This window comes from Saimiri boliviensis, chromosome 18, assembly GCF_048565385.1.
Source record: "Saimiri boliviensis isolate mSaiBol1 chromosome 18, mSaiBol1.pri, whole genome shotgun sequence".
Classification (NCBI taxonomy): Eukaryota; Metazoa; Chordata; class Mammalia; order Primates; family Cebidae; genus Saimiri; species Saimiri boliviensis.
In genome coordinates, this window is record NC_133466.1 from 8,321,809 (window position 1) to 8,347,424 (window position 25,616).

A 25,616-nucleotide genomic window follows, 5' to 3' on the forward strand; every position below is an offset into this window, starting at 1 on the left:
TTATGAAAACCAGAGCTTCTCCTCTATTCTCCAACACTAAAGGTTTCCCAACGTCCGGTTAACAGACACCCCTAGCAGATTTCAAGAAATCTGAAGACAGTCTTGGTATACCAAAGTCACGCACAGCTTTTGTCTCCATTTTCAAAATTCCTTCATATGTGGCACTAAGACCAAGTCATGTATTTGGAATGAACCATCTGGTCTATTACAGTCTACCACCATAAAAATGCACATAAACATGAGTCTTAAACTTGCATTCTGTCTACAAGCATACCACCTGAATGCACTGGATTGCGTCTGAACTTGCATTCTGGGGACAATCAAAATAAAGGCAGGCCAAAAGGAAACTGAGGAACTGGACTTGAACCGAGTGCCTGCTGTCTCATCTTTTTGTGTATTTTGATTCTGTATCTCCCTGTTGGAAGAATGGAACAGTAAGTTCAACACCACAAAAGCTGGGAAACAGTACAGGGCAAGCTCAATGGCCACTTGTGGGCCTAACAGAATTACTGCATCCTTCATGATTTTTTTTACATGTAGTTTTAAACAGTTCTTTTTTCAGCCCAGTATCATAAAATGTGCCCTTTACCTAGATAAAATTCTCACACCCTAAGAAAAAGCAGGAGGTTTCCTTTCTTACATGTGGTTAACTTCAACTATACAAAACCAACCTTAATTTTACAGACTCACACAACTTTTAAAATAAGTATCTTACCTTCCGAAAGCCACCTTTATACTGATGCAGGTTAATTTGCAAGAAGAGAAGACTTTAGGTTAGAAACTGAATCACCATGGCAAGAATTCTAGAATGTGTACAAGAAAGTCCCTGATATGCCCCTGTATGAGGATCTGGGGAAGGAGGAAGAAGAGTATTCATATGCCCTCCTTCATCCAAGCACGTCAAAGCTTATTACAGAAAACCACCAGACCCTCATATCCACTCTAAATGCTACCAACTAAAATATTAGCATTTTGAACTACAGAAAAACTGTGTTACTAAGTATTCACATAAAAAAGTCAATGTGAAAAATCAAAATGATCCATTAAACCTCCAATTTTTACTTTCTGAGATTGCTGATGCCTACGTTGATGTATCTCACATAGTTTCCTTTATATACTTTTAACTCAACTTTGATGGTATACCTACCAGACCTGGACCAGGTGAATTGCATAGGAATATTTTTACTATGTTTACATTTTTCTTAAATTAATTTTAAAAAAGCATAGTAAAGAGTCTGAGGACAAATTATTCAACTGTTTATCATACATAAGACCGCATGACTATAATACAAAGGGGGGTTTCTTTTTTCATTTAACGTTACAATATACACAGCAAGTCCGGACTAGATCTTACAATCTGAACACAGGTATTTAACCTTTTCCATGCTGTTTATGTTTACAATGCACAGAAGTCCTGTAACCAAACTGTGTAGTAAAGCACACAAAACTGGACTGTAACATAACACAGTATGCAGAAGCATTGGATTTTATGATTTTCTTTATGTAAATATCGGTTTTAAAAACTGCTTTAGTTTTTTGGTGCTTGCTAAGATGTGGCAACCAGCACAGGAAAAAAAAAAAATGATCTGACCCATATGATATCTTAACCTTATATTCCTAAACAGCAGTAACTACTGAATTCCTTTTGATATTGCTATACTCAAGATGATATCCTTTTATTCACTGTAAACCTTTGTGAACTACCAAGTTCAAAAAAATCATCCACAGGCTTGACATTTAATTACAAAATAAATATGGATTTCCTGATTAACAACAAAAAATGTTTGTGGTTTATAAAAACTAGTATTTCCAAGTGTCCATTCACATTTACATAGTGTTTAGCCTTTCTTTTGTCACTGTTTACGTATAAAAACCTGCTTTTGTTCAGGAAAAAAAAAAAAAAAAAAATTGACCTAGTCAGCCACATGGAATTGACCAATAAAAAGAAACGCGGTGTTCTACTGAGTCGTCTTAAACAGGGTTATCGGCAGAGGTAGATTACTGCTTCTTTTCTAGGCTTCTTTTGATCCTGGACAGATAAAGTACTTATCTTCATTCTCCCAATTCAACCGCTCAAAAGTATAACACCCCAAAATTGGTCAATTTAAAATGGGAACACAAATTTAGCAACTGCCAGACTGTGTTACATTAAGGCAGCATAATCTCAACACGAGGCACCTGTTAAATACCAGCCTGTCTGCTCAGGTCACGCATGAGAGTTCTGCTTTACTTGAGCTCATACTCTGGACCTGTTGGTGCAATCAAGGTCTTGCTTTCAAGTTTACAAGTAGGTTAATCAGGAATACAAGAATCAACTGCTGGTTCCATAGCTTCTGGATCCAGTGTCCCTTTACCTTCAGAAGCCTGAACACATTTAGAATGTAACAGATGTTGTAATCTTGAATTAGATGTCAATCTATTATGTTCAGTACACAGATTGCTGTAAATGTATTGGCTATGGATTCAACAACAGTTCCAGTTTTGTTTAAGCAATAGTACAGCCATAATTTTCAACTGACATTTAAAAATGGTCTAGTTACACCTTGTGTCAAAGTGCAGAACTGCTACATTATTGGTTACAGACATCTATGTGCTATAAAAACAGCTTTGGTACAATAAATTATCAAAAAAGAAAATAAATTTTTGTAAAATTCACAGCATAATTGTGAGGCAAAAAAGCAGTCACATAAAATTCTGCATTTTTTTAAAAATGTTCAGGATGAACAGAAGACATCTTTGTGCAGAAGAAATGGTGGAGATACCACGTGCCGAGAAAAAGCAAAAGAAAAAGTAAAAAGCAGGAAGGGACACAGCTGTAGCTATTTCCATCAAAGCAAACCACTACTTCTGTGACCTTCAACCAATAAGAAAGTCAACTTTATGACACACGCAAAGTGACCTTGCAATACCTTACAATTAGTGGGTCACAAAAGTCTATTTTAAAAGAAAGGCCTCTTGAATTACCCATTCTCTGTGTTTTCAGCATTAAGGACTGTCTGCAAAAGCATGTCCAAAAGTGATTGCATCTGAAATGGTAGGCTCTTCTCATTTTGAGTCCAAATCCATAAGGCCAAAGGTTATCCCAAAGACCACCACTCAGACCTCCCCAGGACTGGCCACGACTGACCCGTTGATTGCTTCTCAGTGCACCTTGGTTAGGAGACCAGTCACGTTCCATCCTATCTTCCTGCGGCCTCTATAACAGGAGAGCCACAGGATCCCATGTAATTGCTGCTTTGCTCCTCAGTAGGTTCAGATAGGAGAGTTCTGATCCCCGCCACTCAGCATGCTTACTGTGCCTGACAAACTTCAATACATATAGCTGAAGATGGTGTTTGTGGAAGCTGGAGGTCCCTCTTCCTTACAGTACTGCATTTCCGTGCCCAAGTGTGTTTAGAGGACTTAAAAACCCGAATTTCCCACCCAAAACAAAACAGAACCAAAAAAGGGGAAAAACAGAAAAGAAAAAAAAAACAAAAAACAAAAAACCACCCTCATGGGGCCCTTTATGCAAATTTATGTGCAGTGCCTTTTATTTTAAAATCAGTTGGCAAATGACCAAGACCAACATCTGAACATTAATTTTTGCTGAATAGAAAGACCAAAAAAAAAAAAAAAAACCATTAGGACTAGATGTGGCAAGTTAAAATGGGGAGCAAAAAAGAGGACACCTCTGAGCTATCCACGAAGATGGGTTTGGACATGGCTCTTTTCAACACTTCAATGTCCCTTTGCAATCTTTTCAAGTTTAAAAAAAAAAAAAAAGTCAGCTCTGCCCTCTTGTAGCGGTTCAGTGTGTTAATCTCCTTCTGATTCAAGCAGCTTTGCACTTTGTTTTTGGAAAAAAAACACCACTTCTATAAAAACACACAAGAAACAAACTCAAGTTTCAATGTAGTCACGAGCTAGCTACAGGACTCTGTTGCACACAAACTCCTGTCATGGGGGACTCTTCTCTATCGGCCCCTTGCCTCATTGTCAGATGTCCTTCAGTCATGTAATGTGCAGGACCTGTGTTAGCAGAAAACTGGTATGTTGGATGTCCAGCTATGCCAGTCTCTTGGCGGGGATTGGAGTAGACGGTCAAATTAACGTCCATAGCTCCATTCTGTCCAAAGTCCAAGGTATTAGCAGCCACTGGGCGATTCTGGTAGGCCTGATTGCCTTGATTACCAGTAGAGGAGGAAGATGTCGAGGAAGAAGTCGTTGAGGAAGACAGGGATGTCATGGAGTGGTGACTGTGGCCAACCTCCATAGAATCTTGGGTAGAGGAGCTATTCGTTGGAGAATTGTAGACCCTTGGCCTGGTCCGGTTACCCAAGGCTTGTTGTCCATGGTGGTGGTGATGGTGGTGGTGGTGGTGATGGTGATGGGAACTGTTTCCATGGTGATGATGCAATGCATTCTGTTGAGGGGCTACATGAAAGGTGGTTTCTTGAACAGGATGAGTTTCAACAGTGACCTGTGTAGGAGCTTCAGTGCCTGACCAACCAAGAGGAGCAGGAAATTGCTGACGCACCTGAAAGAACAAATTTTTTAAAGGATTTTTCAGAAGACTGTTTCCAAGCTTTAATCTTCCATCAAAAGCAATGACACCAGCAAACTAGCATCACATTAATCAAGGAGAAAGGGTTTTCGAAACTTCTAATGTGTTAAGACAGTTTCATAACACAAAATTCCAAATACATTCAAGGGCAAAAAAATTTCATCATGAAAGCAGCAATTTTCAGGAATTTATATCCTTAAATAGGTTCGTCTACTTCACTACCCACTGTCTTTCCTTGGGAGCACTCTTTATGCCAGGGGTCAGCAAACATTTCCTGAAAAGAGCCAGACAGTAAGTATTCTGGGCAGGTCCAAAACGAAGTCTTCACTTTTCCCCGCATGGCCTTCCTCTCTCCATCTTTCTTCTTTCACTAACAGGCTACTATCTACCCAGCTGCTCAAAAATGCCTCTGTCCAACCCATGAGCAAGAACTAGTGAATCTACCTGAGAAACAGATTTGAAATCTGGCCTCCCCTTTTTGTCGCCACCATCATCTCCTGCCTAGGCTAACACAACACTCCACTAAATGAACTTCCTGCTTTCATCCTTGCCCTTCTGCAAAGGGTAGCAGGAACAATCTTTTCATAACACAAATCCAGTCACTTCCTTATTTAAAATCCTTTAATGACTCCTCACTGCACTTAGAAAAGCAAAACAATATCGAATGCACACAATGGTCTGCATCACCCGGCTGATGCCCACTTCTCCAACCTCTTTCTCCAGCCATCCTACCCATGGCAACCTGGGTTCCAACCAAAGAGGGCATTCCTCCCCTGGGTCAAAATCTCTCAAATGCCTCAGTGTACTAGTAACACGCTGCTCCCTTCTGCCTAGAAATGTTCTTATTTCTTGGATTTTCTTACTGCTTGGATGTCTCTTTTTCATGACTTCAGTTTCAGAGCCTTCCCTGACCACTCGGGCTGATGCTGGCTCAACCACTGCGGCAGAAGCTACTGGTTGTGTACAAGACTCTTCTTGTTTCTGAGCACACGGCTACACACTTCCCAGCCTCCCTGGACTTAGCGATGGCCATTTAACTAAGCTGTCAATGGAATGTGAAATGAAAGCTTATAGGTCACTGCTAGCCTGGCACACAAAATAGTATCTCCCAAGTCCTTCTGCCTGCTGGACACAGTCGATAACTAGGCCCTAGGGCATGGTGGAACCACAAGATGGTAGGAGACCAGAACCTGGAAGATAGCCCAGTCACTAACCTGAATACCTATTCTGGACTGTTACACACAAAAAAATGAAACAAACTTGGTACTTTTTAAGCTACTGTATTTTGGAAGTCTGTTTTGAGAGTCTGGCCTACTCTAATTCATACATCCTATCCAACAAGTCATTCTCTACCAAATTATCCTTATCTTCTTTTTTTTTTTTTGAGACGGAGTTTCGCTCTTGTTACCCAGGCTGGAGTGCAATGGCGCGATCTCGGCTCACCGCAACCTCCGGCCCCTGGGTTCAGGCAATTCTCCTGCCTCAGCCTCCTGAGTAGCTGGGATTATAGGCACGCGCCACCATGCCCAGCTAATTTTTTGTATTTTTAGTAGAGACGGGGTTTCACCATGCTGACCAGGTTGGTCTCGATCTCTCGACCTTGTGATCCACCCGCCTCGGCCTCCCAAAGTGCTGGGATTACAGGCTTGAGCCACCGCGCCCGGCCTATCTTCTTTTTTAAGAGCTAATGGTACCTGCCATTTCTATTCATGTTCATTTTATTTACCTGTGTCACTGTAAGCTCTAGGAAGGCAAAAGGCTCAGTCTCTATCACCAGTGGCTGGCACAAATTGTTAAGCGTTTATTCAACTAAGGTGGTCTGAGAACCAGTTAAGAGATACTACTGAGAACAATTAGTAGAAAAGTAGGCAGTGACTTCTCAGAAAAGAAAGTACTAATGGTTTTTAAACTATGAAGTTATTCAAGTTACTGGATTAGAAAATCAAGTGGGGGGGCAATGTTACAACAGTTATCAAAATTACAAATCATATTACCCCTTGGAACAGCCATTCTGTTTTCAGTAATTTATATCACAGATAAAATGTTTTTGTGTGAATGGGCCATGTACAGCTGTGCCTCCTTATCCACAGGAGATACAGTCCAAGATCCCCACCGGATGCCTAAAACTGCAGATGACCAAACCCTCTATATACTATGATTTTTGATCTGATAACCTAGATGGCTACAAAGCAAAGTAACATATACCATGCAGATAGTGGGAGATGAGTCATGTCCAGGGTGGGACAGCATGAGATTTCATCATGCCACATGTAACAGAATTTAAAACTTACAAATTGTTTCTGAAATTTTCCACTTAGTATTTTTGGACCATGATTGACTGAATTAACTGAAACTATAGATAAGAAGGGACACTACTGTACAGGGTTATTTATTAAACTACCATCTGTAAAAGAAAAAAGATTAGAAATGAACTACACAGCCATTAGGGGACTGGTGGCCAAGGTGGCTCATGCCTGTAATCCCAGCACTCTGAGAGGCCAAGGAGCGAGAATTAGTTCAGCCAGGAGTTCAAGACCAGCCTGGGAAACATAGCGAGACCTCATGGCAGGGTGTGATGGGACACAACTGTAGCTTTAATTACTGAGGAGGCTGGTGGGGGTGGGGATTGCTTGAGCCCAGTTGCCCAAAGCTGCAGTGAGCCGTGATCACACCACTGCACTCCAGCCTGGGTGACAGAGCAAGACTCTAGCTCTAAAAATAAACAAACAACAGGTGAATGGTGAAGAGACTTATGGAATATCTAAATGGAATACTGTGCAAAAAAATGAAAGAATGAAAAAGCTCTCTATGTACTGATACAGAGAATGCTCCAAAATTTATGGCAAGACTAGAAAAACCAAGATGTTTGGAAACAGTATGCCTGGTATGGTAGTGTTTGTGAACAAAGGGTGGATGAAGAGTATGTGTTTCTATTTGCTTATATATGCATAAAATATCTCAAAAAGTATACAAAAAACTAACAAACTAATAACAATGGTTTAGAAATTGAGGGGCTAGAAGGCATGGAAGGAAAACCTTTCACTGAATTCTCTTTTTTATTTGCTTATTTTTAAAACCATGTGACTATATCAACCACTCAAAAATTAATAAAAAAGGATTTGAAGCAAAATCTTGACGTCTGTGAAATCCAGGTGGGAGGAACGTGGTATCTTCTGCTACTCTTGGCACTCTTTTATGTGTTTGTGGTATGGAACAGATTTGGAAGAAAGGACAGACGGATAGTCTAAAGATTTAGGGAAAGGCCCTGGGGATAGTGATACTTAAGACCTGAAGGATAAATAGTAGTTACCAAAGCAAAGGAAGAAGGAAAAGAGAGTTCCAGGCTGAGAGCACAGGAAGTGTGAGAAAAGTGACAGAGAATGTGGCATATTACAAAAACGGAAAAATAAATCAGTGTGACTAAAGAGAAGAAAGACTGGCTTGGGTGGGAACCAGATCCTGGACAGCATCAAAGCCATGGTAAGAAGTCTACGTTTCATTTTACCTATAAGGGCAAGTCAAAACAGGTTTAAAGTAGGGAAAACAGGCTGGGCACAATGGCTCATACCTGTAATTCCAGCACTTCAGGAGGCCAAGGTGGGTGGATCACCTGAGGTCAAGAGTTCAAGACCAGCCTGACCAACACAGCAAAACCCCATCTCTACTAAAAATATAAAAATTAGCCAGGCATAGTGAGGCATGCCTGTAAACCCAGCTACTCAGGAGGCTGAGGCAGGAGAATCACTTAAACCCAGGAGGTGGAGGTTGCAGTGAGCCCAAGATTGCACCATTGCACTCCAACCTGCGTGATGGGGCAAGACTCCGTCTCAAAAAAAGGAGGGGGGCGGGCGGGGAGGGAAAACAGCAACAATAGACTGTTTTAGTGAAAGCTCACTCGGCTGCAGGGAAAAGAATGGTGCTGGCAGGTGAATGGAATCAGACACTTGAAGACTAGTTAGAGGACTCTTTCTAGTAAGACAAGTCGTAACAATGAGGTAAAGTGAAAGGCAGAGAATAAAAACGTATTAAGATGTGGTGAATCCAGATAATTTACTATCTGATTCAGCATGGGGAAAGAGGGAGAGAGGAGTGCCCCCAGATTTGTGACTTGAGCAAATGGGTAAATTTAGGGCCATTTTTACAAAGAACGGTAAAAGTAGAAGAGTTGAGAAGGAAGTGAAAACGACATCAGCTTACGTGCAATTTTACCACTGTACATTGTTGAGACTTTCAAGGTGACACTTATAGTAAACAATTAGAAAGGCCCCAGGTGTCAGAAGTGAAGTCTAAGTCAGAAGTTGAGACTGAGGAACAACTGGCATAAAGATGGTGACTGCAGGCCCTGGCAGGTGTGGCTGAAATCATCCAGGAAACGTTAAGGGGAGCACGACAGGAACACAGGTCACGCCTCGAGGAATAACCAGGTTTCGGAGGTGGGCAGAAGTAAAAACCCAAAGAGACAGGGGAACATCCTGTCAAGGAAACCAGCAGTGAGTGTTTCAAAGAGTAGGGAAAAAGTCAACATTGCCAAATGAAGTTGCAGAATGCAGAAAGACAGCATTAGGGTATCCACTGGGCTCATGAATAAAGGTCACTATTGACCCTGGCAGGGGAGCTGGAAGGCAGGACGTAAGTAGAATAGGCAAGGAGGTCTTCAGAGTAGAGGCAAAGACACCACAGGTAGCAGAAGTGTAGGGAAAGACAGGGGACACACAAAGGTGCTGCTTAAGATGGAAATGGCCTGAGAATGAGGAAATGCTGACTAACAGAAAGAGCCAAAGGAGGAGAGGTTGAAGACACAGGATCCGAGGAAGACCAAAGGGCAAAGGCCCCATGAAAGCAGGAGAGAGGGGATCAGGGCACTGAGTGGCCTTAGGCAAAAACAAACACACTGCTTGTAACAAAAAAGGGGTAGAGGAGAAGTGGACAGTGCCATGTGGGCAGGATCATGTATTCAATGCTACAAAGTAAAAGTTCATGTCTGAAAACTCTTCCTTACAAAGCAGAGTGGGTGACGACAGAGAAGGGGAGGGCAAAGTTTCGAAGAGTAGAAAAGTTTGAAACAATTATTAGAATAGGAGATGATGGGACAACTTGGGAAACGAGTAAGGCTGCCCAGCAGAGGCTGGTGAATCTGAATAGTGCTGACAAATAGCTACATGTGGGACTTTCTCCAGCACCATTCAGCTGCCCGAGTCACAAGAATGGAGTGCTCTTAATTAACAGCAGTTTTACTCATCCACAGAATACTACACTGGCCTCTCACCATCAAGCAAAACTCAGCATGAACCAACTTACAACTTTATTAGGTTATGTAAATATTTTTGCCATCACCATCTGCTTCACTCAAATTTTGAAAAAGTACTTAATTGGATCCTCTTCTTCAACAGGTTTAAAAACAAAAAAACAAAACAAAACAAAAACAAGAAAGAGACGCTAATATCAAACCAGAAAGTGATTCAGAATCCAGGACTACAAGCGCTAAAAAATCATGGGAGGAAGCAGAGTCGAGCCATGAAGATCATGACCCACGAAAATTTACTCAACCCACGAAGTCTCAGTTTCCACTGTAAAATGGGAATCAAAAAAGCATGAGGCTCAAATGCTGCTTTGGTAAATGAGATAAACAAAGGAAAAAACTATTGGAAACAACTGTTATGCCCCCAGTAAGTGTCAGCCACTTCTAGACAAAGAGGAAGAGAACTACACGAATGTGCTTCTCTGTGATAAATACTGACATTTCCTTAGACAGGAGAAAGAACGTCATGAACCTTTAGGGTAAATGAAATGGTCATTCTAAAGGCGCCTGGCATCCAGTGCTGCTCCACCTGAGCACGGCAGGTGACACAAGCAAATGAACCACGTGCGAGCTCACCTGGGGACTGTGTGTCTCGCAGTCCATGGCCTGCACAGCAGCTGTGAAGTGCCCGCCGCTGTGCCGATGCTGGTGCGTCGGATCTGATCGGGCTCTCCCACTGTTGCTTGTCCCCGATGAGCCACCTGAAACGCCACAACACAAAATAATACAACTGTGAGCTGAAAATTCATTTTCTTTAAATGTATACTCCAAAGCTACACCGTTAAAACTCTAAGTATTCAAAACACACACAAAATCTCCAATATTAACTTGAAAGTGTATCATGAAGTCTTCATATTCTCTGACTAAAACCAGGTTCTCTCTCATCCACCACTGAACTAAAATACATTGAAGTCTTGTTATGGTAGGGGAAAACTAAAGCAATGTGGACAAAAATTCCATTTAAGAAGTAATTTAAAATGCTGGTTAATAAATAGATTTCCAACTGCCAAGCAGAATTTATTACATGCTTAACTGAATACTGGAGCTTTGGGGGAGACGAATTTACAATTAACTATAAAAGAAAAGATTTAAGTAAAGTAACTGCTCCCTACCCTATTAAAAAATTTAATAAACACTTTTAAATAATCCCACTTTATAAAAGAAACACCTCCCAAGCCTAATCTAACCGCAGTCTCACAGACCTGAGCTTGACGACGTGCTGGAGGTGGTGCCCGAAGACTGGGACTGCTCCATGGCGGGACTTGTAGACACACTATTACTTGTATTTGTACCTTCATCAGCTGTTTTCTTGAAGAAACTGTGCTGCAGGGCATAATAAGGTTGAATTCGTGTTTTGGGGTCATAATCAAGCATCCTTAAAATGAGGTCTTTGAACTTCAAGTAGTCAGCAACCGTATGACCTGACTCCCCAGCACGCCGCCCACCAGGTCCTCCTGTTTCTACTCCAAGAATATTATGAAGTTTACGGGATCCTGGTGGTTTGTACTCCTATAAGAGAGAAGATAAAAGGCTTTCTCTAAATTTGGTGGAACGTGTAAACACTTACAAAATCTAACTTCAAATATGTTTAAATATATTATACATCGAGGCCTTTATTAACAAGGACCCATCACAGTTAAATCCTCTGCCTTTTCACACATTACTACACCAAATGCACAGTTAATTACAGTTCAACATAACTCTGAGAACAAAAATGGTATGACAAAGATCATCTAGCCCAGGGGTCAGTAAACTATGGCCTGATACAGAGCCTGGTTTTGCACAGTTCTAGCTACAAATGGTTTTTCAGCAAGCAAGTAAGTAAACAAAACAAAAAAAATGTGCAACAGAGACCTACAAGGAAGAAAGCATTTTCTCCCGTCCTTTATAGAGAGCATGCACGCCCCTGCCCAGCCCTGGCTGGAAGCCTCTTTCCTGCCTTAACTGTGTACCCTCAGCACCTGCTACACTTCCTTTAGCAACAGTGGCCCAAGAAAGAAAGCTATGGCAATCACACCAAGGATGTTCTACACAAAAAGGCACTAGCCTAACTCTACCTACTCACAGTAAATAAAGAGAAAATTATGTATGCTTCCCTTCAGAAAACTCTAAGTAATAATAAAATAACATGTTCTGAGAGTTCCTGAAAACTCATTTTTTGATATATAACAGTATAATCCTTAAAACCTCTATAAACATTGAATTTATTAAGAATAGCACCACCGGACTTTGACTTCCAGTTAAAATGCAAAAATACGTGAGATGACTGTTTTCTCTTAAAAGCAAAAACAAGCCAGGTAAGTCATAAAATCACTGCCTTTTAAAGACCAATCAGAGAGCCATCCCAGGATCCAGAGTTGGAACAAGAATCCCCGAAATTCTACAAAATGAAAAGCCTCTCCAGGAAGAGACCTACAGTGGGAGAAGGAGCAGGCATGCCACAGATGAAGGAGAAGACTCCAGCCGAAGTCTGAACCAACTTCTGATGGCCATGTGTGGACAGACAGAAGGATGGGGCAGTGCAGCAGGAGGAAAGCGATCTCCCAGGCACAGAGAGTTAGGAGTGGGGCTGCTGGCTGGGCAGTAATGTATAGAGACCTCTAGATTTTCCCTGGTTCTAAAGATACAAACACTGCTGAAGGAAATGTCCTGATTCCAGCTCAAAACATATGAAGACAGCAGTGAATAGAATCTAAGTCAAACAAGCGAAGCCCAGAGTCAGTGAAGCTACAAAAGAGATCAACTCAGCCTGACAGGAGGGGCCTGACAGAGTTAACAGGCCTCCTTCTGGGGGAAAATATGACCCACCTCCATCTTTAACTGTTCTTGAGCACAGGAAGTTTAGCACACTTTAAAAATTACATTTTTTACAAAATGACGTCTCCAATCACATGAAACGGAAAACAAAAAGCCAATAGAAAATACACATATATAAATGGTGCAGATGTTGAAAGTAGCAGACTAGCATTTTAAAATAATTATGATACTTTTTACAAATTATGATAAATAATTAAACAATTTGGTTCAAAAGGTGGACAACATATGAACAGATGTAGAATTTCAAAAGAGAAAACCCGTATTTAAAAAAATTGAACGCTACAACTAAAAAATATAGGGTGGGCTCATGTCTATACACCCAGGTTAAGGTGGGAGGACTGCCTGAGCTAAGGAGTTCAAGACCAGCCTAGACAACATAGCCAGACCCCGTCTCTACAAAACTTTTAAAAGCTGGGTATCGTAGTGGCACATTCCTGTAGTCCCAGCTACTTGGGAAGCTGAGGTGGAAGAACAGCTTGAGCCCAGGAAGTCAAGGCTGCAACGAGCCATGATCACACCGTTATACTCGAGCCTGGGCAGTAGAGTGAGACCGTGTCTCAAAAACAACAGTAACATCCCAAGAATCCATTTAATGGATTCAACCGCAGACTGGACTCAGCACAAAGCAACAACAACAACAACGAAATCAGTCAACCAGAAGATAGAAAAAGAAATTATCCAATTAAAAATACAAACAGAAAATAGAATGAATAAACCAGACAAAGACCTCTGGGATAATATTCAGCACTGTAACAGACAAATCACTAGAGAACTAGAAGAAAGATGAAAGCAGAACAAATATTTGGAAAGACTATGCCTGAGGACTTTCAAAAACTGATGAAAGAAATCAACCCACAGATCCAAGAAACTCAGTGAGCTCCCAGGAGAATACATACAAAGAAAATCATACACAGGTAAATAGTCAAACTGCTGGAGATCAAAAAAAGAGAAAATATTAAAATCAGCCAGAGGGCAAGGGAAAAATAGTATATGCAGGGAAACAATTCTAAAAATAACCAGACTTTTCTTCAGAAACAGTGTAATCCAGAAAAATAAGTCAATACATCTTTAAACAATGTCATAACATCTTTTTCTTTTGCTGAAAGAAAAATGTTAATCTGTAATGCTATATTCACTGGAAATATCTTCCAAAAAAATAAAGGTAAACATGTATTTTCAGCTCAACACCTACTGAGAGAATTCATCAGGATAACTTACTCATTATAAAATAAAAGTTAAATAAGGTCTTAAGGCTGAAGAAATGATACCAGATGGAAGCTAGAAACTGCAGAAAGAACACCAGAAAAGGGCAAATATAAGCATAAATATAAAAGTTCTATTATCCTTATTTTATATGTGCTTTAAAATTTCTTTAAACATCTATTTTTTATTTAAACAGCCATTAATTTGTGAGGTTATAACATGCAAAAGTAATATGACAACAAATGCACAAGAAGTAGAAGGGGGTTATATAGAATCACGTGGTTATCACACGCTGTTTAACAAGCAATATATTATTATTTGAAGGTAAACTATGTTAAAGGTGCGTATTATAAAAGGAACAAAAACATGACACAGAGAAGTAAGCAAAAAAATCAATACAGGAGACAAAATAAAATGCCAAAATGTATTCAATAAATCTCCCCCCAAAAAGACAGGAAACAAAGAACAGGAAAGACAGAACACAAATAAGACAATGGTATGAAACCCAAAACTCAGAATAATAGGGTAAATACTAACAGAATAGATTAAAAAACGACCTGACCATATGTTGCATACAACATAAAAATCATTCTGGCTGGGCGCAGTGGCTCACTCCTGTAATCCCAGCACTTTGGGAGGCTGAGGCGGACAGATGACAAGGTCAGGAGTTCAAGACCAGCCTAACCAATATGGTGACACCCTGCTTCTACTAAAAATATAAAAGTTAGCCAAGTGTGGTGGCACGTGCCTGTAATCCCAGCTACACAGGAGGCTGAGGCAGGAGAACCACTTGAACCGGGGGTGGAGGTTACAGGGAGCCAAGATTATGCCACTGCACTCCAGCCTGGGTGCCAGAACGAGACTGTCTCAAAAAAAAGTCTTTACATATAAAGGTATGCACAGGTTTAAAAAGTGAGAGAGACGGGGGGGGGGGGAGGGGAGGCAGGTAGTGTGTGTGTGCGTGTACGTATGTTGGATATTTTTCTTCCAATATATGTGTGTATCTTTTGTATCTACACACACACACACACAACCATGAAAATTTCAAGAACACTAGTACCACTACAGTAATATCAGACAAAGCGGACTTAAAGATAAACATTACTGGAGATAAAGAGGGACATTTCAAGATGATAAAAGGGTCCATTTATTAAGAAGTTGTAACCACACTAAACATGCACACACTTATTAACAAAGCTTCAAAAAACAAAAAGCAATGCTATAAACGGAGTCTAAGACAAATCAATGAAGACTCCTCTCTCTCAGTGACTGACAGAATATACAGACACACATACACACACAAAGATACAAAAGATATAAAGAAAGTATCAAACAATTTGTAGTTGGAGACCACTACACCAAACAAACACAAAATACAATTCTTACCAAGTGCACATAAAACATTCACCAGGACACATTAGATGTGAAGCCATAAAACAAGTCTCAGTTTTAAAGGACTGAAATCACATTCTGTGACCAAACTGCTACTAAACTAGACATCAGTAATTCTAAATAATGAGAGGTTAAAGAAGAAATCACAAGTTAAAAACATTACAGAATGACTGTTAAAACATACAAAAAGTGCTCCAGCACGGTGGCTCAAGTCTGTAATACCAGCACTTTGGGAGGTCGAGGCGCGTGGATCAAAAGGTCAAGAGATCAAGACCATCCTGGCCAATATGGTGAAACCCTGTCTCTACTAAAAATACAAAAATTAGCTGGACATGGTGGTGTGCACCTGCAGTCCCAGCTACTCAGGACGCTGAGGCAAGAGAATCACTTGAACCCAGGAGATGGAGGTTGCAGTGAGCCGAGATCACGCCACTGCACTCCAGCCTGGTGACAGAATGAGACTGACTCTGTTTCTAAAACAAATGGCTAGCTAGCTAGCTGCAGGATGCAGCTAAAGCAGTGCTTAGAAGAAAATTTATATCAATAAATGCTACAGCAGCAAAGAGGCTTAAAAATCAATGATCTAAGTTTCCACCTTTAAAAGAAGCTAGAAAAGGAGGAAATTCAACCCAAGTAAATGGACATAGTGAAGCGTAAAAAACAGAAACTAGAACGAGAAAAGAAAAGAAAGAAAAGAAATCAACAAAGTCAAAATTTGGTAGTTTGAAAAGATTTTAATAAACTTATCAACCCTGAGCAAGACTAGCTGGGGAAAAAAACCAAAGTATAAATGACCAGTATCAGGAATAAAAGACTATTACTATAGATTCTCTAGATATTAAAAATATAGTAAAATATTATTGATAATTTTATGCCAACGAATTCAACAATTTAGGTGAGAAAAAAAGTTTCTAGAAAGATACAGCTTACCAAAACTAACTTAAAAAATCTAGATAACACTATTTTTATCAGAAAACATAAATTACAATTAACCTTCTAACAAGAAATGCCCTAGGTTCTCATGGTTTCATCACTGAACTCCACTAAACATTACAAAAGAAGTAATGCCAACCCAATCATATACCTTTTTTTTATTTTTTAGAAAATCAAGAAAGAGTATTTCCTAATAGTTTCACAAGTCCAGCATAATCCTAAAATCAAATCCTAATGATGGTATTATTAATAACATTTTAGACAAATATCCACCAATGATATAGAAACAAAATTCCTTATCAAGAGATTAGCAAATTGAACTGAGCAACATATATAAGGGACTTGATAGGGCTGGGGGGGCTTAACATTCAAAAAATTAATGTATTTTACCACAAAATTGGAGAAAAATCATATGATGATCCCTATAGATGCAGGAAAACCGTAACAATATTCAAAACACATTCATGGTATTAAAAAAGCAAAAAAGACATACAACTGAAAATATAGAACTACCTTTATTCATGGAGTATAAGATTGCTTAAGTAGAAAGCCCTATCAAATTTCAACAACAAAAAATACAGTCATCCTTCAGTATATGCAGGGATCGGTTTCGGGACACCGCCCCTCCCCCAAATATACTAAAATCCACATATACTCAAGCTTCACAAGGAGGCCATGAAGAATCCACATACGTGACAAGTTGGCCCTCATATACAGGTTTCACATCCAGGGAATACTGTATTTTTGATTACAGGGGGCTGACTGTATTTGTTGAAAAAAAAATTTGCACACAAGTGAACATGTGCAGTTCAAATCTTTATTGTTCGAAGGTCAACTGTCAGAAGAGGTAAATTTAGCAAGGTCTTAGGATACAAAAATCATCCACAAAAATCAGTTGTATTTCTATATACCAGAAATGAAAAACTAGGAAATCATACATTTTAAATGCCATTTAAAAGAACATCTAAAAAATTAAAAACTTAGGAATAAAGTGAACAAAATATGTGAGACTTCTGCATTAAAAACTGTAAAACACTGCTAAGAAATTTTAGTCCTAAATAAATGGAGAGATAACCCGTCTTATAGAGTGGAAGACTTAATATTGTTAAGATATCCATTTTCCTAAATGAAACCCTAATTACAACCCAAATCAAAATGCTAGCACTATTTTTTGGTAGAAATTTACAAGTTGATTCTAAAATTCATATGTGAATAGAAAAGACCTAGAACAGAAAACATATCAATAGGGAAAAGCAATTGCTTTCAGCAAATGCTGTTGTAACTACTAGGTAAGCAAAGGAAAGAAAATGACCTTCAACCCTTTCACCCTGTTCCATACTCAAAAATTAATTACAGACAGACCATGGAATTCTAACTGTAAACGGCAGAATAAAATTTTAAAAACTTTTAGAAGAAAACAAAAAGAATATCTTCACAAACTTGAAGATGGCAAAGATTTTTTAGGATAGGAAAAAGCACCCAAAAAAAAAAAGAAAAAAAAAAAGTTGACAAATACAACTTCATCAATATTAAAACTCCCTATTCATCCAAAGATACCATATTAAGAAAGAAACAGGCAAGCCACAGTCTAGGGAGATACACTGATATATACGTGACAAAAAACTTAATGACAAAGGACTACTAGATCATTAAACTCAGAGAAGATATATGAAAGGCTAATAAGCATATGCAAAGGTAGTCTGTATCACTGCATTGCCTGAAGAAATGCAAATCAAACCACTACGTATCAATGACAGAATGGCTAAAATCCAACAGACAAACCATATCAAATGGTGAGAATGTCATGCAACTGAAACCCTCGTGCATCAGGAGAATATAAAATGATAAAACAACTTTGGATAACTGGTGGTTTTTCTTGCAAAGGTAAACATATACCCTATAACCTGGCAATTCTACTCTTAAGACTGTGCTGTCAGAGTAGCCTTATTCATAATGGTCCCAAATTGGGAACAAACCAAATGACCACTTACAAGTGAATATAAATTATGATATGCTTATTCAATGAAATATCTTGAAGCAATAAAATTAAATCAATTCCTGAGACATACAACAATACTGATGAATTTCCAAAAACAATAAATACTATACAGCTCCATTTATACAAAGTTTGCCAACGAAAAGGCAAAGCTATTCTTTGATGACAGAAATCAGAAAGCAGTGGGATAACAGAAAAGGGTCGCAAGAGGATTTGAGACAGAAATCTTTCTACTGGTTTAGATAGGAGTGACAATGTCATATATAAAGGTGAAAAGAAACTCAACACTAAAAATGTGCATCTTAAAATATACAAATTATACTTCAAAAAACAGCATCACTTATTGTCTTACTTCTTCATTCTCCACCTCTACCAAGAAAATAATATACAGTCAGTATTGATCTCATTACTGGAAAACCCTAATACAGAGCTTTTGAAATATAAAATGAGAAATTAAAAGTAAAAATAAAATCATTAAACCACAAAGAGACGGCCAATGAAAGTATGTGCACATCTATTTATATCTCTGGTTAAAATTATTAGTGTATCCTTTGTAATGTAATTATTTGATTTTGTTACAGAATTTCTCTCTTAAAAGCAAAATACGCAAGGCGTGGTGGCTCATGCCTGTAATCCCAACACTTTGGGAAGCGGGCGGATCATGAGGTCAAGAGATTGAGACCAACATGGTGAAATCCCATCTCTCCTAAAAAAAACATAGATACAAAAATTAGCTGGGTATGGTGGTGCGTGCCTGTAATCCCAAATACTCAGGGGGCGGAGACAGGAGAATCGCTTGAACCCAGGAGGTGGAGGTTGCAATGAGCTGAGACTGCACCACTGCACGCCAGCCTGGACGACAAAGCAAGACTCTATCTCAAAAGTAAATAAATAAATATTTCCTATTTTTAAAAATTAAGTTGCTTAAGTCAATAGCTCAGTGTGACTAAAAGAATCTCATAAAAATCTATGGTCAATTCACATGTATTAAATGTACATTAAGATATCCACTTCCAATTTTAAAAGGGAAAAGACAATCCACTCATTTCTGAAATGCCCCACTCCAAATAACTAAAAACAATAATACCTATACATCAATTTGAAAGAAATGATAGGTCAGTGTGGTTTTATGAGCCAGAGATTTAGGAGATGGAATGGGATGTTTTACTGAGGAAAAAAAACAGCAGAAGCAAAATATAAATAAATAAATCTGAAATGGAGAAAAGCAGCAGCCTGTATCACAGAGAGAGACAACATAAAAGAGATTTAATTTCCTCTCCATGCTAATTCAAACTGGTAGGAACTCCTCTGAATGCTGGTGAAGCTAGTAAGGATTCCCAGGCTAAGTTTTGGTTACACAGAAAATGGGCCATGATTAATGAGCTATGTGGATAAAGAAAAAACAAGGGCCCAGGAGGTCTCAATGGCATTTTCCGTCCTTTCCTTATGGGGAGTAGGCATAATTTAGCAGCTGGAAACTGCACTGCCTATAGCTTTAGAGAATATGGCAGAATACAGTAACTTACACATCAGTTTTGAAAGATACAATTATATATATGCTTTTAAATATTCTAAAGAAAATCTTTTAATATTAAAAGCTATGACTCCATAGCTATATGGAGGTGAATTAAGGCAATCAACCATCTATCTTCAGTTCACTGAAAATGACACCTGGTGGCAGCATCGCTAAAATGCAAGGGCAAAATAACTGAAGCAGAAATAAAACTCTTAAATGTTATAAATGCAGAACTACAATCACAAGGTGACTTACGTATGTGTATGTGCAGGGGGAGGTCATATTCAATCACATATTTATACATTATATTCATTCAATACTAGGACCAAACTAAATTACAAAACATGATTATTTACAGATCTATAAAACAAAAGTACAAATCAACGTGCAAAATTGGCATCATTTACTCTATTAAACTGAGACAGTTTAGGTATCTTTAAACAAAGTCCTCAGATAAAAGAAAATTACTAAAACAAACTAATGTTATAAAAACCTCACTTTTAAAGATTTTGGAGATGTGAAATTTCTGCTATCTAAGTCACTGAGTGAGGAATGTGACTCTATCAATGGACCATATAGTCAGTTAATATCCTTGAAAAAAAATCACATACTACTTTTAAGCCAAAAATCATCTTCTCACATATTTTACCAAATGAACTTAAAAAAAAAAAAAAAATCATTTACTGCAACTGTGACTTCTGTTCACAGCTGAAGTAATTAACTGTGACATCACTACATGGCCAAGCTGTAAGAAACAAAAGGTCAAACTTACAAATTCTACTGTTGAAATCAAACATGGTGATGTAATCAGCTGCCTCAAAATGCAGGCATAAAGTTTTTAAAATGAAGTTTTAAGGAGAACTCTGACCATTAATCAAACACTGGTCCACACCTGATAGTTCAGGTCAAACTATATTCAACTTCTGAACAAAGTATCTACCTAAGTTATCAATAAAATTGTTAACTGAAACACACTGATTTCAAGTAAAGCAAAATGAGCTATAAAAAGATAGGTATGGTAAAGAAATTTAATAAAGGTTCAAAACATATATATCCTTATTTTACCCGTTTTCCATCTTTGGTCTTCTTTAAGTTCCAAGAGCCATCTGGCAACTTCTCAAAGAACTTTCTTGCTTTTGGTGCTTGGTCAAGAATATGAGCAGGTGGAATACCCAGAACTTCCACTATTTTATTCATCTGATCTACCTGTATTAAAAATAAAAACAATAAAACCTGTAATTTCTACTGTACATCTACTCCTGCTCATCAAGTCACACATCACTCATTCATTCATAAGTAAATTGCACATCACCTATGTGTCAAGCACTCCTCCAGACATCCAGCATACAGTAATGAACAAACAAGGCCCTACCTTCCTTGAGCCAAATACCCCACAGAAGGGAAGACAATCAATTAATAAACACATTATGTCAGGTAGCTATTGATACAATATTGAACAGTAAAGAAAGATGAGAGGAAGTTTTAAAGTTTGTTTTTGTAGAATTTTATTTTATAAATTTTTTTTCTTTACTTATTATTGAGATATGGTCTCGCTCTGTTACTCAGGCTGGAGGGCAGTGGTGCAATCACAGCTCACTTCAGCCTCAACCTCCCAGGCTCAAGTGATACTTCCACCTTAGCCTCCAGAGTAGCTAGCAACACAGGCATGCACCATCACACCCAGCTATATATATATATATATATATATATATATATTTTAAGATAGAGTCTTGCTCTATTGCCCAGGCTGAAATGCAGTAGTGTGATCTCAGCTCACTGTAATCTCGGACTGCCAGGTACAAGTGATTCTCCTGCCTCAGCCTCCTGAATAGCTGGGACTACAGGCAGAATTTTTAGTCAAGACAGGGTTTCACCATGTTGGTCAGACTGGCCTTGAACTCTCAACCTCAAATGGTCCGCCCACCTCGGCCTCACAAAGAGCTGGGATTAATGCCATGAGCCACCACACCTGGCCCCACGCCTGGCTAATTTGAAAATCTTTTTGTGGAGATGGAGTTTTGCCATGTTGCCTATGCTGGTCTCAAACTCTGGGTCAAGCAATCCTCTCCCACTTCAACCTCCCAAAGTACTGGGATTACAGGCGTTCAGTTACAGCACAGAGGATATTAAATAACCACTAAAAACAAAAAATTCCAGAGGCAATAGAGTATGGACCTAGTAAGTTATTTTTTTTTTTTAAAGTACAGATTCATTCACTCAAACTGAGTGTGCCTATTACATGCTAGGAATCATGCTCAGTGGTAGAATACAATAAAACATATAAAAACCCCTGCCAAAAAGTTGTTTATGTTATAGTGGGAAAAGAGCAACAAGTTTTTTTTTTTTTTTTTTTTGAGACAAGAGTCTGGCTCTGTCTCCCAGGCTAGAGTCCAGCGGTGCGATCTTGGCTCACTGCAATCTCCGCTTCCTGGGTTCAAGCAATTCTCCTGCCTCAGCATCCCAAGTAACTGGGACTATAGGCACACGACACCACCTTGGGCTAATTTTTGTATTTTTAGTAGAGATAGGGTTTCAGTTTGTTGGCCAAGCTGGTCTCAAACTCCTAACCTCAAGTGATCTGCCCGCTTGGCCTCCCAATGTGCTGGGATTACAGGTGTGAGCCACCACAGCCGGCAGTATCAATAAATAATTAAATACGTGATATCAGATGCTTACTAAGAACTATGGGATGGGGACGGGGGGGACTGCAACCATAATTGGGGTATATGGTTTCACTGAGAAGGTGGCATCAGAGCAAACACTAACATCAGCAAGGGAAGGAACCAAGGGCTATCTCAGAAGACAGCATTTTAGGCACAGGAAAGAAGAAATGTAAAGGGCATAGTATGGGCCTATGGCATTTGCCAGGGACCACAGAGTGAGGGGAGGAGAGACCAGGTGTTGGTGAGAGAACTGGCATCAGAGGGAGTAAGAACTTGTGAGCTACTTAAAGGACCTCGGCTTTTACAATGAGTAACATGGGAAACCACTGAGGTTTTTCAGTATCTTTTATGCCCAAAAAAGATAATAATTTACACAGTAGGATTTATACTAGAACAAAAACAAACTATGGCAGTTAATATCAAAGAGCAGCTCACCAGCTGAAGTTGAAATGAATTAAAAGGAGCTGGGAGCAGTGGCTCACGCCTGTGATCTCAGCACTTTGGGAAGCTGAAGCAGGTGGACCGCTTGAGATCAGGAGTTCAAGACCAGCCTGGCCAACATGGTGAAACACCATCTCTAGTAAAAATACAAAAATTAGCTGGGCATGGTGGTGCTTGCCTGTAATTCCAGCTACTCAGGAGGCTGAGGTACGAGAATTGTCTGAACCTGGGCAGCAGAGGTTACAATAAGCCAAGATTGAACCACTGTACTTCAGCCTGGACAACCGAGCAAGACTCCGTCTCAAAAAAAAAAATGAATTAAAAGGAAGGATGGAAGAGAAGTTGCTGACACCACATATTAACAGCTGCATCACCTGGGAAAAGTCATTAATGCCTTTGGCCTTTCTCTGCTCATTTATAAATAAATAGACTGATCGAGATCTGCAATGGTCAATTTTTCTTTTAAAAACAAACAAAACCCCACAGGTGAATAGTTTATGAACAATGAAAGCCCAATTTATCTGACTGCAGAAAAATAAATAATTAAATACATGATATCAGATGCTGACTAAGAACCATGGGATGGGGATGAGGGGGACTGCAACCATAAGCGGGGTATATGGTTTCACTGAGAAGGTGGCATCAGAGCAAACACTAACATCAGCAAGGGAAGGAACCAAGGTGGCTCACACCTGTAATCCCAGTCAGATAAATTGGGCAGGGACAGGACTGTGACCTGTCCCTGCCCACCCACTCACTGCCTCTGACCTTCAAAAATCTCCCAGAACACAGACTGAAAACTTGTGGACTATACAACTGTACACAGTCTCCGTAGCCCTACAATTCCATCATGTAGTTTACTCTAAATTACTCAGACTGAGTATCCATCAATCCTACTGATCATTACCTCTTCAACTCCAAATTATAATCTAAAAATTTAGAGTGATGTTTGTATCACTCTTCAGGATGGCCTTCATTTCTTTATTATCATCTTTAAGCTTTCTGTTATTGTGTTTAAAACCTGAAAAATTTATGCCAAAATAGTTAACACTTTCTAATTAACTGTTCTCCTTCATGAATAGAATATCCTACATTTCCCATCTCATAATTCTAAACTTAGTATTATATGACCACTGACAAATATGAAAAAATAGGTATATTCAAAACTGATCTCACATTGCATCTCTGCCTAAAAACAGCTTTAACATTGTCATTGATGAAAGACAAAAAGAAATTATGAAAACAGAATTCGTAAAGCAATGCATCACTTACCTCATTGGCACCACTGAACAGAGGTTCTCCAGTGTGCATTTCAACCAAAATACACCCGAGGGACCACATGTCAATGGCAAGGTCATAAGGCATTCCCAGTAGCACCTCTGGAGACCGGTAAAAGCGACTCTGAATATACTGGTATATCTGAAACACATTTCAAAACAGTATTACCTCAATTGCTTAAAACTGTGGTCAGCACTGGATTTAAAACATTAATCTGGTATTAACAGAAAAGAATTGGCTAATTCCTGAATTAGGGTTCCACTGACTAACTTCAACATTAGACTATGAATATGGCTTAAAGAACTAAACATTCGGAGGGATTGGTTAATTTAACTGTGAAATATATAATATGTAAAAATTCAAGCCCTTTTGTTTAGTCTAATCCTAAATGGTCATCATGATAGTTCTTAAAACAATTATGCCTCACCAGAAAAAAGCACTACTGAAAGTAATTTATTTCCCTAATAATTATTCTTTCCTGCAATGGCTGGCACTTGGCTTACCACTAACTTAACAACTAGACTGTATTTAAATTAACCTAAACAATGTATTTCTCAGCGTTAAAAGTCATGTAAGTTCAACACAATGTAATTTAAAAATCAGACATTTGTATTCTGCTGTCTCACAGATAAATTCCAGAGACAATGCCACATAAAGATTCAATTAACAGCTGTCTCTGACCAATAGCTTCTTCTCTCTCCACCTCCATCCAAGACTTCTTAGAGAAAGACAATCCTGAAATGGACTATTTTCAATGAAGTAATGCAAGGGAGTCTTCAGAGACCAAAATTGTTTCACTTATTAAAAGGGAGAAAGAAATAAAATCCTCCTAACTAAATTTCCTAACTTAATACCCTAACCATGCGGGCTCCCAGCGAAACCTCCAGCCAAGTCATCAACAACAATCTCAGGCCTACATAGGCAGGTCAACCAACCTTAAGGAACTGTAAGAAAGTCTAACTTAAAGGACTGGGAAGAAGTAATACACTTCTAAGTTTTTTATAAGCCAATACCATTGCTTATTCCCAAGGCCCAAAGACTCACCACTCCTGAGACTTGTATTTCACAGCTTACGCCAAGAACTCTGTCACATCCTTATCTAACTTGTTTAAAACAGTTGCTTTCCCCAAAACACACTTGCCCTACCACCTTCGGATTCTAATCCAATAGATCCACAGGTCTGCAGGCAGGACCACTGCATGCCTATTTCAGACATAACTTCCCATGTGATTCCAATGAATTTGAATAGTTGAAAATTTATTATAGGGATAACTGGCTCATTTTGACTAGACAGAAATAATAATGTTTAATATTAGGGCAAAATATATAATTTGGCTTAAGTAGGGGGAAAATGTCCCAACTCTAAAATCTATTCAAATTACTCTCAAGATGGACATGTATTTTTCATTCACAATATACTCTATCCCATATTAACTACAAGCATCTCTTGATTTTCTGAAGGCACCTAAAACTGCAAACTTTGCTTCCTACTCCAATTTTTAAAAATTACTTCAACACTCAATAGCATCACT

The 25,616-nt window shown here is 39.0% G+C and overlaps 1 protein-coding gene across 3 annotated transcripts in view; it reads right to left on the bottom strand.

Moving 5' to 3' along the window:
* Nucleotides 1-1,240: 1,240 nt before the first annotated feature.
* The window catches only part of DYRK1A (dual specificity tyrosine phosphorylation regulated kinase 1A), a 92,550-nt gene continuing 68,174 nt past the window's right edge, over nt 1,241-25,616 (bottom strand). For all 3 annotated transcript variants that reach the window (XM_039480498.2, XM_039480500.2, XM_074389281.1), the window contains exons 7-11: nt 24,079-24,225; nt 20,768-20,908; nt 11,048-11,354; nt 10,422-10,546; nt 1,241-4,519 (exon numbers count right to left, since the gene is read on the bottom strand). In XM_039480498.2, coding sequence (XP_039336432.1) covers nt 3,899-4,519; nt 10,422-10,546; nt 11,048-11,354; nt 20,768-20,908; nt 24,079-24,225 — 1,341 coding nt within the window. In that variant the 3' untranslated portion in view covers nt 1,241-3,898. The remainder of the gene's footprint in view (nt 4,520-10,421; nt 10,547-11,047; nt 11,355-20,767; nt 20,909-24,078; nt 24,226-25,616) is intronic.